The 14,064-nt window shown below is 40.5% G+C and overlaps 1 protein-coding gene across 5 annotated transcripts in view; it reads right to left on the bottom strand.

The window, feature by feature from the left end:
- MSH3 (mutS homolog 3) overlaps positions 1 to 14,064 on the bottom strand; it is a 69,660-nt gene that overhangs the window by 33,039 nt on the left and 22,557 nt on the right. For all 5 annotated transcript variants that reach the window (XR_004402739.2, XM_032953273.2, XM_032953274.2 and 2 more), the window contains exons 9-14: positions 12,369 to 12,483; positions 8,327 to 8,411; positions 7,630 to 7,739; positions 4,720 to 4,852; positions 3,792 to 3,979; positions 719 to 887 (exon numbers count right to left, since the gene is read on the bottom strand). Coding sequence is in view for 4 of the 5 variants with exons in the window: in XM_032953273.2 (XP_032809164.2) it covers positions 719 to 887; positions 3,792 to 3,979; positions 4,720 to 4,852; positions 7,630 to 7,739; positions 8,327 to 8,411; positions 12,369 to 12,483 (800 nt within the window). In the remaining variant the exon portion in view is untranslated. The remainder of the gene's footprint in view (positions 1 to 718; positions 888 to 3,791; positions 3,980 to 4,719; positions 4,853 to 7,629; positions 7,740 to 8,326; positions 8,412 to 12,368; positions 12,484 to 14,064) is intronic.

Raw genomic sequence — 14,064 nt, 5'->3', positions numbered from 1 at the left:
TTTAGTAAGGGTCATCACGGAAACAGAACGTGCCAAAGTGATAAAACTCATTTTGTTACACCTATTATACTTGCATGTACTTGAATGTTTTAAACATACCCTTTATTTATCCAGGAATTATTCAATAAATATGACGGTCCTACATTGGGAAGTATTATCGATTGCATGAATGAGCATTTAGCATATGGGGGGGGGGGCAAGGGGGGGTGTTTGGGAACCAAAGTATATTGAAAAAACCTATGCATGCGAGTGGAAACTATTCACACGGATGTCCCACACTGATGGGTCCACAAACACATTTTCTTCACTGCCACCACCTGGCCAGCTTGTGGTTATGGGAGGTTTACAATCGTGCATGATCCACCAACCCTTGCATTCAAAGTGTTGGATCACGGGCTTGCACTACCATGCCCGGATCGGCGACCGCACGCCTTGACTATGGTTCTTGGCCTGTTTGACACGTAGGCTTTGGCAACCAATATTATCCATAAAGGGGCTTTTTTAGGGTTAGATCGTGTAAATATGTGTCTTTAACCCACCAACACCCAACACAGCCAATGAGTAAGGTTTGTCACGTAAACAAAACGTGCCAATTGGTTACTACTGCAGCACACCGGTGCGTTGGAGAGTAAACCCACAACATTTACAATCTTGAGTTCTTAGCCTGCTAAGTTAGACGCGCCAGTCTGGCGGTCACGGGGGGGGGGGGGACAGGCACCTCTTGGCCGGAGACGGTGGTGTAGTCGGCGGCTGGGCTACGCAGAGTCCGCCGGACCTCAGTACGGTGTTCCCTGAGCTCTTCCAAGACTGCCCGGATCTCCTCGCTACGCCTCAGCATGCGGGGAAAGCCTGTCAGGTCCGTGAATAGCCGTGTCTTGTCACCTTCCCTGCCGAATCATAAACCCACGTTACGACACTTACCATAACAAGATTTCACTTCTGAAAAACACCACCTAGGCAGTGAGTTGGAGCACGTACACCAAGCCCTCAGGATAAACGGATACTCGGACCGGACAATCCGCAAAGCGTCGTCTCCCCAGCCATGGGGAGACGACCTTTTGAGGATCCAACCAAAACCATCACTTTACCATACATAGCAGGGGTTACCAAAAATATTTCCAAAATCTTAAACAAACACAAGATCCAAGTTTGCTTAAACACAGTACACAAAATCCGTGATTAAATCCCATCTGTAAAGGATGCGATTCCTGACATGCAATATCCTGGTGTCTACAAACTGAGTTGTGGTTGCGGCAGCAGTTACATTGGGGAAACGAAACGACATGTCTCGGACCGCGTTCGTGAACACAAGGTAGATCTGAAACACGGTAGGACCAATACCTCTGCCGTTGCTGATCATTGTTTTAACGCTGTGGGCTCACACGAAATGTATTTCTTCAAGACGGAGGTACTCTGCAAACCTACCGGCTACCTTCATAGATTTGTTCATGAAGCCATCCAGATATATAAAACACAGACACAACTTCAACTGAGAAGATGGATACAAACTGAGCAATCATTGGAAGGACGTTATTAACCAGGTAAAGTCTGAACTGACTGTGATGTTTCCATCCTACCTGCCTATGTCAGTTGTTATTTCCGACTCTCTGAGTACATCACCAGGTTGAATATCTGTGAGGCGGCCCAGCAACAGGAGGATCCCCGCCACCTCCGGTGGCTGGGACCGTCTCGCATTGACATGCTAATCTCTCACATTGACATTTACGCGCAAGTTCCTTCTCTAGCTCCGCCCACTTACCCTTGGGTTGAGCCCACCAAAATCCTACATAGACTCTTGTTGCAGCAGCTCTCTTTCTCCTATGTCAGCAGTTCTCCTGCTGCATCTGTTCCACCGGATGACGGTCGCTTGTGTTGCGATCGAAACGTCGCGATTCATTTTATTTTACACCTACGTGACTTTACCGAAAGAATCAAAGAGTACAAGTTATCTCATTGGCTTGCTTTACGGCAAAATATAAGAATCCGTGTACACAAGCACAGTTGTATTCTTGTGAATTGTGCATAATATAACCTTGAAATTATTTTAGACCAACAAGTCAAATGTATCGTTAATGACGTCAGCCACCAATAAAGGCATTTGTTTCTAAATTGTTGGCGATTTTGCATTCACAATGTCCTTTCAGACATGAGGCACATTATATTCACGTCGAATTTCCATCAAGGTCAACAAATGTCAGAATCATTCTAAACATGTGGGGAAAAATCAATTGAAAAAATAAGTCCATAAATATCTGGCCCTTTCTTTTCAACCGTAGCCAACGATGTAAAAATTAACCCTGTGTCTTGTGGTTGACCGCCTGAGAGATGAGATGAAGGGCAGGAGTTTTGTCATCAGCAACTAATATATCTGATCTGAAACGCAGCAGCTTTTAAAGTTCCTTTTGCCCTTCCTTAATAATTCAAAATTTGCTAATGCTTGCACATTTGTCTCTCTCAATGCTTTTACTTAAATCAAAGGCTGCCAAGTATGAGGTAAAAAATCACCACCATTGTTAGAAGGTTATTGGGCAGTAACAAATTCATGAATTTAATAAAAAAAATTGGATTTTCACATTGTTAATTCGGTTAAACTCAAAACACATGCAATGAACAGAAAATCATGCAGAAAAAAAGTAAGGATTATTTTCATTGTTGTTTTACGAATAATAACGTCAAATATAATTCAAGCACAGCACATACGAGTTAGAAAGTAATGATTCTATGGAGCGATTGTGCTCGAGTTTAATTTAGCATTTAGTTGTAAGACTCTACAAATGTGAGTCACAACAATAGAACCGTTATTCCTAATATTTCAAATTAAAAACAGCAATTAGGTTTGCACTTTGATGCCGAGACTTTATTATTGGATGGGAAATCTGGAATGTCAGAGCCGGTCTTTTATCAAGTACCTCTACATCACCAAATGCCAGGTGTGATGGAAGAAGCACCTCATGGCATTAAGCGTTAATGAGAAATGACTGCAAAGCTATCCCACAAGAGAAGCTCTCCATTTCAGGCCAATTCTACAGAGGGCCCAATCTAAGACTTAAAAAACACAGCCATAGGTTTTGAATGCGTAATACTGCTCCGTGCAGGCTATAACCTTTGCAAACCAATTACAATTGAATCAGGGAAACTATGATAATTGTATACTCAAGCTCCATGCAAGCCAAACAATATTAGTTTTAAAAAGGAACAATGTTAGTTATTGTGTTCGTTTTGTACAAAATGTACATTTAATAGTTTATATCTACAGTCTACTACCTATCTGGAAAAATTAAAAAATGGGTTACAATTGCATTACTGCTCAAGTAATCTCAAGGTTTCCTGTATTATACGTAGATACAATACAGTAGACATTATAACTACCTGCCTATGCTCTATAAGTTGGTCTAAAAGAGTTAGAAGTCTGTCTTTTGTAATTACAGTATTTCTGCTCAACATAGACATTCACACAGGTTAAAATAATTGTTTCAATGGTTTTTACAGAATGCACAAATGAGAGCAAATTAATCGACACGATCCTGTGAGTGGCGCTGCTATGCCAACTCCAGCATTCAACTACAAACATTCCAGAATTAATAAACCAATAAAACAAAGCCCAATCCCCGATGGGTGCTAAATTTTGCATGTTGGTGCCTAAAATTGAAAGTTAAATTAAATGGCAGGAAAACACTGGGACCACCCAGGTCAACACAGATGGAAACAAGAGCTGCCAGAAAAAAAAAGAAAAAAAAACACACAAGTCACTATTGAGAACAAGACAAAAGGCATTGGTGCAGACGTCTCACTTGGCGGCCTGTTTGTCCAGCACACGGGTGTAGTGTTGTACATGCTGCAGCCGACGCGGCACATCCAGGAGGATGCCGAGCAGGAGCGGAGAGGAGAGCTGGTCCTGAGCGGATGCGGCCAGTGCGTGAGTCTCTGTACATAGTCTCTCCAGGCTGCTAGCAATCAGGCTGAACTCCTTTGTTGAACACTGGGTAAACGACATGCCAGTATTTAAGCTGATGCAATATTAATAAAATGAAAAAAATAAAACGCACTTCAGCAAAACATTTTCTTGCTGTGGTTTTCCCACCTGATGATGATTGCTTGCGTTGCAATCGAAACTTCGCGATTTAATTTATTTTATACCTGCATGACTTTACCGAAAGAACCAAAGAGTACACATTGTAAAGTTAAGATATAAATTGTACGTAGCAATACCGAAGCAGGCAATGTGTGGCTCTGCGGTCTCTTTCCATATTTGAGACAGGATTTCAACATCCTCAGGGCATAACAGATGTCTGGACGTGATTAAGGCCCCCACCAAGTTGACTTATCCCAAATGAGTACTTGATAATGTGTCTGGTTCTACAGAATTGAAAACCGCCAACTCTACATGACCCAGAACAACCTACTCTCGGGTGTGCTCACAGCAAAAAAAACAAGTGCTTGCCTGAATTACTTACCCCTAAATTACGTGAATATTGCACCTTTCATGCACCATCTCACCTTGACATTACTCATGCTGTCCGATTTAAACACATATACTTGTATTCATAATTAGTCATGGGCTGTCGGAAGCCACTGGGATCCTTCATAGCCACCAGGGTCATTCGTGGTAACTGTTCTTATCTGACCTCGCATAAGGACCAAGACCTTTGAGGTTTGGGCAACAGTAACTTTCGTACGCATAGACAAAGCAAGCCTTTTTAGATGTTAAACACTCGGTACCTTTCTGTGATAGATGCTGGTCAGTCCACGTTCCAGGTCTGGTAGCTTCCAGAGCAATTCCTTAGCACGGCTCAGCACCATGTGTTCCGATGCCAGGATTTCACTCACACAGTCCAGACGTGCATTGATGTCACTGCGAGGGCACACGTGATTAATACTTCTTGCGCCAGCAGTAAAATTACTAAGCATATAACTTAACTATTACAAAAAAAATGTAATTTACAGTATTGAGAGGATGCTATTATGCTGCAATGGGCACACATTAAAAATGTGACTTACTATATAGAAAATGGATAGGCTTGTCTGTATGCTGAAAAAGTGTGTTTTTAGTTTATAAGCAGACATGTTTTTTAATAATAATAATAATGGTTTTTGGGTTAGATCGTGCAAGTATAAATGTGTCGTAACCCTCCACCAGCCGACACAGCCAATTAGTAAGGGATTTGTCACGTAAACAAAACGCCAATTAGTTACAACCTCAGCCCACCGATGTGTTGGAGAGTAAATCCACAACATTTACAATTTGAGCAATTGACCAGTCAAAGAGTTCCCATGATGTGTTCATAAAAGAGTACAATTGTAGCATATATTAAGCAATGCCCACAGATCAAATGGTAGAATTGCACTGCCTCTTGTCGTAAATTCTACAGCAGTGGTTCTCAACCTTTTTGGTCTGGTGCCCCCCCCCCCCAATTAAGACCACAGGCCCTCCCCTTCGGACCGTGGTCCCTTAGCATACCCCAGCCCCAGGTTGCCACAGTCTACAATACACAGACAGATTACATGTCCACACATCTAGTCAATGCGGAGTGAGGAATGACTTTGTTTTATGTTGTGCTATTAGTGTGTTCTGTCACCACAACCTCGCTCTGACGTTCCCTGCACACATTCGAGTATTTCCTACAAGGTATCCATGCCACTGCCTAAGCCACATTTGAAAGGCTTTTGCACCCTCACAGGAGGACAATCCACACGGGTTAAGGACTGCTGCTCTAAAGTAACAATCAGAAAGACCACCCCAAAAGACGTTTTTTTACGGTTAGAAGATCCTGGATTTATGCAGTGAGACAGAAAGAATAAAAACGCAGATCCTACTTTTTTACAAACCAAAATGTGAAAGCCGAATTCAATGTACTTCAGTCAAAGTATAATTTACTTAACCGGCTATTAAAACCAAACCTAAACATTGCGTGGAGAACAGGGTAAATTACGGAATTCTCACAATTTGTCATGGCAATGTTATGTTGTCATTTAAAACATCAGAAGAGCCATTAATACTTAAAAAATAGCTGAAATTATGCATACATTTTATAGATTCAAACAAGCAATGTATTATTTTTACAATCGATTAATCGGCATCTATTTTTAAACAAACACCTCTCATGTTTCAAATTTGTTCAAAATAGGCAAGTGCTAACATAAAGTAAAACATGTATGCATGTATAAAAAATGGATATCTATTTGACATTCTTTATTAATTGCTGTGGACATTACATGTTAAATATAGGGTCAGTTGCACGTTCATCAATTACATGGTAGTAAAACCAAAAAGAAAGTCAGAGTGACAAGAACAGAAGGAAAGTGTGAAAAAGGAGGTCTCGTAATTTTATTATTTCATTTGCTATATGTTCATCCGAGAGCTCTGAATAGAACAGAAAACAAACATGTAATACGAGTTTCACTTCAAAAACATCAATTTCTTTTTCAGAATGGAAAATGATTAAACTATCCCAAATACACAACCTTGCTATAGCCACTACTTTCTACACCATAGGCAAGAGTAGAACCTTCATGAGAGTGGATAACAGTTTCCTGAACATTATCAATTAGAGTTGGAGGCCCAATGACTCTTGTGAAATTCAAAAAGAAAAAAAAAACGCACTGTAAAGGATTGGAAAAGGCAAATACACAGAAAGAGTTTGAAAAATAATACTGTTTGGATGATGACATGGAAATAAGTATTGTCATACACATTTTTTCGCCACATTGCTGTACACCCGCAAGAGATCTAAATTAAACCCTGTACCAATTGCAGATGTCATAGGCGGAACAAAATAAATGGTTGTCAAAAGCTGTGGGCATGATTGAGAAAAGTTTCCATGGGAAAAAAATGTATATTTCAAAATCCTTCATGTCCATCAAAGGGTAGTTATAAAATGACAAATATACCGATCAGAAATAATGTTGCATTGCCATTCTTATATTCCAATGCAAATGCTATTTTCAATCTTTAAAAGACTTAAATAAAGTGAATGTCTCGACCATGAAGCCAAAGTCATTAAATGTGATCATCGCACTGTGAAACAGCTATGCTGGTTTTATTAATTAAAAGCTTATCTGCATAATCCCTTGATATGGGATATATAATTTGCAAGGGTCTCAATAGATTCGAATTAACATGTACATATTTTCTCCAAAAGAGAACAGATAGAAAATAACCTTGGAAAATGATTCAAACCTTTTTAAATAAAAAGGTTGATCATTATTTTTCTTAAATTGGAAATACAAGCAAAATTAAGTCCATCATATACCCCAGTAAACTAGTTACTTTTCAGATAAGAAGATATTCGAAATGTCAAGATTTAAGTATGCCATTTTGCTGGATATATAACTGCTATTCATACATGTCTCAAAGTCAGCAACTAGAGTAGCCGAATTGGTTAAAACACAGTGGATTTCTTCCGAGTTAAAAATGTCGTCAAATTAAATGGTGCTTTTGGCACAGAAATCAGAACGACTGCTTCAAATATCAAGGTGCAGAGAATAGCAGCCCATGTATTAATCATCACCAGTATGTTAAAACACAAACCAGACGAGACACGTTCTTCTCGGGAAAAGCAAATCGCAATGTCAAGAGTTTTTGTCCGTGGAGATATGCTTCAACGTATAGTTTTTTTTTTATTCAGGTACCTTATTGAGATGAGAGGGCGGCCAAGCCAGTTCCTGAACATGCGGCGACCAAACGGAGTGCACGTGCGATCCATAGCCCACAGCAAGCTCCCCTTCACCTTGCCGTTGGTCTACAAAAAACAAAAAAAATTCGTCATCAAGGAAAACTTTATATATTTTGATGTACTACAGTTCAAACTACTTTTGAATAACTGCAAACATTTTACAACTGATAAGTTCACTTGTGGGGTAGAGTGATGGCAGAAGTGGTCAGATAAAGCACCACTGTGCCATGAATCTAGCCAAGTTCGCTTCCCAGCCATGGCTAACATAGATGGTGAGGGATGTATGAACCAGTCCAGAACCGCCCCTTCACAAACCCACACCAGCATCAAGTACGGTGGAATATATCTCATGACAGACAAAGCGTGGGGAGATCTAACATCCAGTAGTGGAGTTAAAATGAGCTTAGAATAATAATTGGAAATGTACAATCCTGTTGTGTAAATCACGGCGAATAAGGGCTTATTTATTCGTGTCCAATTGAATGATCATCAAGTGTCCTTGCAAATACGAGACTAAAATTTTAAATCAGAAACTCTCATCAAGGTAAAAGATCTAACAATCACCTAGAGAGATAAAGAAATGCTCACTCAGACAATTATATATCAAAATGTAATGTAAGTATTTATGAAAATGGCTATATTATTGATATTACCTGATTTTGGAAAAGCTCCATATTTTTTTGTGTAATTCCATTGATGTGCAAGCACTCACTTTCCATGGAAAATTTCTGAAAATTGCTGCGAAGTAAACATAAGTAGATTAGTTTTTAAAATATAGCATTTCCCAATTTAATTTATCCAATGTATAGATAAAATATTCTGTGGGCTTCGGAAAATAATTACACATACTGCCGACTCATGTAAACAAATAGAACAAGCATCATTCTCGATGTTATGAATATAAATATCGTTTGTAAATTCAAAACACAAATGATCCGACAACAGCATATTCTTCAGCACATTCCAAAAACACATTTTTTTCATGCGAGCACAATTATCAAATAGTGCCAGCCAGCCCACCCACCCCCGCCCCTTTCCAAAGCATGATGGTACATCTCAAAGAGCCCATTTCCACTCGGACCGCTTAAACGCATCCATCCTAAATGCCACGTGTCACAGCAGGCCAGCGGAGTTCCCAATCCGTGCACCAGTGCGGTCGTGCAAATGACAGCTAACATTTATTGAGAATCGGCCTGGCCGCTCAGCGACAGGCACTGCATTTATCACTTGGCAAAAGCCGACTTGTAACGACAGGGCCACCCTGCCAAAGCACCGGCTATCTGGCCACCTGACGGATGGACGCATAAGGGGTGCAAGCAATGGCAGTGCTGCATGTGCACGCATCATCCCCATCCAATATTCCCATACGCCAAAACAATTGGAACATTTTGTTAGGTCTGCAATTTTATTTCAAATCGGACAATTTTCTCAAATAAATCTGTCATTACGCACCGGAAAAAATACATTTAGGCTTAGTAAATGGGGAAGTTGAATTGCGGTTTAAGTGATTTATTATTAGACCACCTTACACAATAATTGAAATTCTGATATTTTATCAAGAGTGAAAAAGCTGCTGCTGTGACGCCGGTGGCCATGTTCATCGACTCCACCTCATGCTGAAGTGACCACAGTGATCAACGCAATCGGAACAGCAGTAGCCAGTTCAGCTTCTTCATCTGACATGTACATACAATATCTGAATGTATATATATTTTAAAAATTATATTTAATTCTACAAAATTGTTGTATTCTATCGTGCATTATCATCCAACAACATGCCATAACATACAATATTGAACATCTGAAAAACAGCAGCGTATTCATTTTTATTCATTTTCATGGTTATGTTAAATACTCTTGTACACGGAACCAATACTTCTTTGGTTCTTTCGGTAAAGTCACGTAGAATGAGAATAAAATAATAAATTGATAAAATAAAATAACACAATAATATTCTCACGACGTTTCGGCCACAACACAAGCAGCCTTCATCAGGTGAAGGGACGAGACTGTCTGGAGGACAGCGGTGGAGTGAAAAAGCCACGCTCAGATCGCGACCTTTAAGCTGTGATACTGATCAGTAAATACCACGTTTTTATAATCTTGTATAGCCTAATCACACATGTTTTTCTTATTACACTCAATGGTGTAGATAAAATAAGGAAATATGAGCTTTTGTATGAAAAACATGTAATGACAGGAAAACTTTAACAGAAATAATTTTTAATGCGACAGTTAACTATAGGATTTGTTTCGATTTAAAGCTTTCGTGACTGCAAGGATTCATCTTCTTTGGTTCTTTCGGTAAAGTCACGTAGAATGAGAATAAAATAATAAAATAACACAATGAAATTCTCACGACATTTCAATTGAAGCTCTGTCGTCCCGACAGTTCTGTTCTTTCACCTGAAGAAGGCTGCTTGTGTTGTGGCCGAAACGTCGTGAGAATTTTATTGTGTTATTTTATTTTATTATTTTATTCTCATTCTACGTGACTTTACCGAAAGAACCAAAGAACATGAATAGGATTTGTCACAATAATTTAAAACCCTTTGTCAATCCACTGCTGGATGAAGGCTTTTCCACTGCATATCAATCACGGATGTTGTTTCACCAACAACATCCGTGGTCGGCGTGGGTTGGAGAAGAGTGGGGGACACAGAACCGGTTCGGATATCACTTGTCACTGATGTGAGCCACAGCTGGGAATCAAACTCAGGTCACCTTGTTCGTGGCAGAGTGCGCAAACTACTGCACCACTTTGGCTTCCCTCTTTGAAATCACCTGGCTGAGCACACACCTGTTTCACCCTCATTCGAAATAAAAAAAATGTTCAGGCTGCGCAGTTTTTTTTCATTGAAAGGACATTTGATTGTTTAATCTACATTCTGGTACAAACTACTGCGAAATCCATCATGGTTTTAAGCATTTACAATTATGTACTGAGAGGCTGAGCGGTAGTGCAGTGGTTCACACACTCCGCCACAAACCTGGCGACAACGCGCGTACTTCCTGACCACCGCCAACATCAGGGTCTAGTGATACCTGAATCAGTTCCTGGTAAAGTATGGCCAAGCAACCTCTCTGAGGATCAGAATAAGAATATTTATTTATACTGGAGGAATACCATGAGCTATAGATTTCTTTTTTTTTTTCACAGATGTCCAGTAGGGTCATTTCAGAACATTACAACAATCAATACAAAAACACGACAGGAGCGCAAAGTATAGGAAAAGGTACACAAATCACTTTAAAAACATATACAAATAAAACGCAACTATGTTTTAACTTCCCAGGTAAAGCCCACAGAAGCGACCTGGCCACAAATGGCAGCTCAAACTTACGTGGGGAGGCCTTTATTTAGCAGTGGATTGACCATGGACTCTAAACTATTGTTATTTTTATCGTAATGAAACCATTATCATTAAATACAAGAGAAAAATCTAAATAGAGTGCTTATGAATCTAAACAATGTGTAGCGACATAGAATTGGTTACTACGTAGCATAGCGCTGGCTGCTGGCAGGGAAGGGGATCTGCAGAGTGAAGCAGCCCTGACTGACAGCAGGCCACGTGACAGACCCGAGAGGGATCTAGGGTAAAGGTTATGGAGGGGATGCGTCGAGAGCCCGCTCGTAGGTTCCAGAAGGGGGGCGTGGCCGAGGTGGAGCGAGGCCACGCTGACAGGATAAAAGGGGACCATGAGCGGGGTATCGGGGCCGTCGTTTGGAGTGGGATCTCCTCGTCGTCGTCGTCGCTGTCGCCTCTGGCCGAGGTGGAGCGAGGCCACGCTGACAGGATAAAAGGGGACCCTGAGCGGGGTATCGGGGCCGTCGTTTGGAGTGGGATCTCCTCGTCGTCGTCGTTGTCGCCTCTGCCGCTGTCGTCTCGTGCCTTCGTCGCTGTCGTCACCCACTTGATAATTGCGCTGCTAGCAGTAGTTGGCTGTCTTAGCTCAGCACCGTCAGTGTCAGACGGCTAGCGTTGTGTTGTAGGCGAGCAACCAGAGTAGAGTTGCCTTTAAGCGAGAGACAGAGCGTTGTGTAACAGCAGAGAGTGTGTAAGTGTGCTCGGTGTTAAAATTAAAGAATTCCCTCCAATAAGTTACGTCTCCAAGTCAGTCACTACAAATGTAAAAACACCTTTAAAACTTTGGGAAATTAATGCATAAATATATTTTTTTCTACGGATACTCATATATCAATGTAATGTACAATTACTCGCATTATAATCAAAACATAAGTAAAAATGTTGCCAAATTCACACAATAATAGACAGCTTGCCAGCGATTAAACACAACATTGTCAGTGAAACGTTAATCTAGATTTTCTATTTATACTCCATGCTTATCCACTATATTTTTGCACCTTTGGAATACTTTGAATACGACTCAAATATACATTTTTCAGAGTCAGGATAGATGTAGGGATGTATGTTGAACTTCTTTCGCACCGTACATAGTCAACCGTGCTAATCGGAGGTGCGGGGGAAGGACAACAAACTAAACACAAAAATCAGTTCTAAAGAAATGAGTTTTCAGTGGCTTCCTAATCAAGCTCTAGTAGCTTCCTCATAATTGAGCGTCCATAACTGAGCGATGGTTAACCAGGGGCTTCGACGAAATGCCTTGGACTCTTGGGAGCAGAAAGTCCATGGATTGTAGAAGAGTGAAACAGAGGCGAGGACGTGTTCGTACCTTGACAGGTAAAGCACCCTCTCCAGCCCAAACTCCGTTAGGTAGTGAATAAGGACCGCGAGGCAAGCAATGATGGGCTTCTCCATAGCCAGCACATGGGACAGCTTCTGTTCATCTGTTTACACATTGTAAAACAAACAAACACTAACACCAATCAGCACATAAAAAAAAATAAAGTTACACAAACTGGAAACGCGGCACCATGAATCAGAATATCAGAATATGTATTTATACTGGAGGAATCTGATGAGCTATGAAGCTCTTTTTCACAGATGTCCAGCAGGGGCGGTTAAGAACGTTACAACAGCAAACAATAAAAAAACACGATAGTAGTGCAAAATACAAGGTAAACAAATCACCCAAACATACACAAACAAAACTAAACCATCCCCATCTTACCAGGAAAAGCCCACTGAGGTATTCACTTATTTTTCAGAAGCGACCAGGCCAAAAATTATAGCTCAACAAAGTCGGCGATCATTTGTACATTTACAGCACCAAAATAATCTAAATAATAATAATAGCTTAATGCGCTTGTTTGTCTGGAGCCAAAGTGAAAAAATTATGTTATGGCAGACAAACATCAAATTTTATAAGGTTTGTTTGTACACTTCAGTGATTAGTCCTTCATTGCATGCTATTAACTGACTCAGTAAATCCTAAACTAGGCATGCATACATTTGAGGGTGGTGGAGTGGTGGCAGAGTGGTTGATCATCTGTTCTATGACACTGGTGACCCAGGTTTATTTCCCAATCATGGTTAACATCAGTAGTGACTGATAATATATCTGAACTGGTCCTGAGTCCTCCACTACACCAACCACACTACACAGCGTGGTGAAGTACAGCCAAACAATCATCCACATCGAACAGTGAACAGAGGCCTTCATAAAACAGTGGATTGACAAAGGGATCTATATTATAGCATGTGAGGAGCACTCACCTCTTCAAATGTTTTCTTTAAAACATGATACAAATATGAAGTACCTGTATTAATAGTTTTTCTTTTTAGAGAATATTTTATTTGAACCTATTGCTGGATGTCATCAATATGCCTTTTCTTTGATTGGCTTAAGATCACCTTTGAATAGAGATCACGAAGGTGTATATTCAGAGTCCTTTTGTCAATCCACTGCTGGATGATGGTCTCCCCTCACCGTGCAGGTTATGTGGCCATACTTCGACACCCAGGTTAGTGAATGTTGGTGAAGGCGGGGAGCATAGGTGTGGGAGCAAAGCACAGTACAACGATGGATTTTGCCGTACTATCCTCTGCTGCCCACAACGTAGCCCCCAAGCCTATAATAACATGACCATAACCCCATCTGAACACTATCCAGGCACAACTCATTTAGATTCCAAGATGCGACGAGATCAGGTGCATTCTGGGTGATTGGTCAAGGCAAATAGAATCGGGACATAGAATTATATGAGTCTATGCTACACAATCAAAACACAAAGTACAGCAGTTGACTTCTGGGTCATAGTTATTTTAATGAGTAACAGGGACACACTACTGACTTCATCAGAAAACTCGCTTTTTCTCCATTAAGAGCCTTTCAAGCACCATGTTTATGACAAACCCATGCGCGTAAAGTAGAGTCAATAATGCATGTTAAGAACTTGCATTTAAATCTTATAACTGGATAGGGATTCAGTAATGAAAATGGAGTGTACCACATAGGCATATTACTA

Source organism: Petromyzon marinus, chromosome 13 (genome assembly GCF_048934315.1).
Source record: "Petromyzon marinus isolate PM22_M1 ecotype Great Lakes invasive population chromosome 13, UKy_Petmar_22M1.pri1.0, whole genome shotgun sequence".
NCBI classification, from domain to species: domain Eukaryota; kingdom Metazoa; phylum Chordata; class Hyperoartia; order Petromyzontiformes; family Petromyzontidae; genus Petromyzon; species Petromyzon marinus.
The sequence above is the reverse complement of the archived record's forward strand: the minus strand, read 5'-3'. Positions and strand labels throughout refer to the sequence as shown.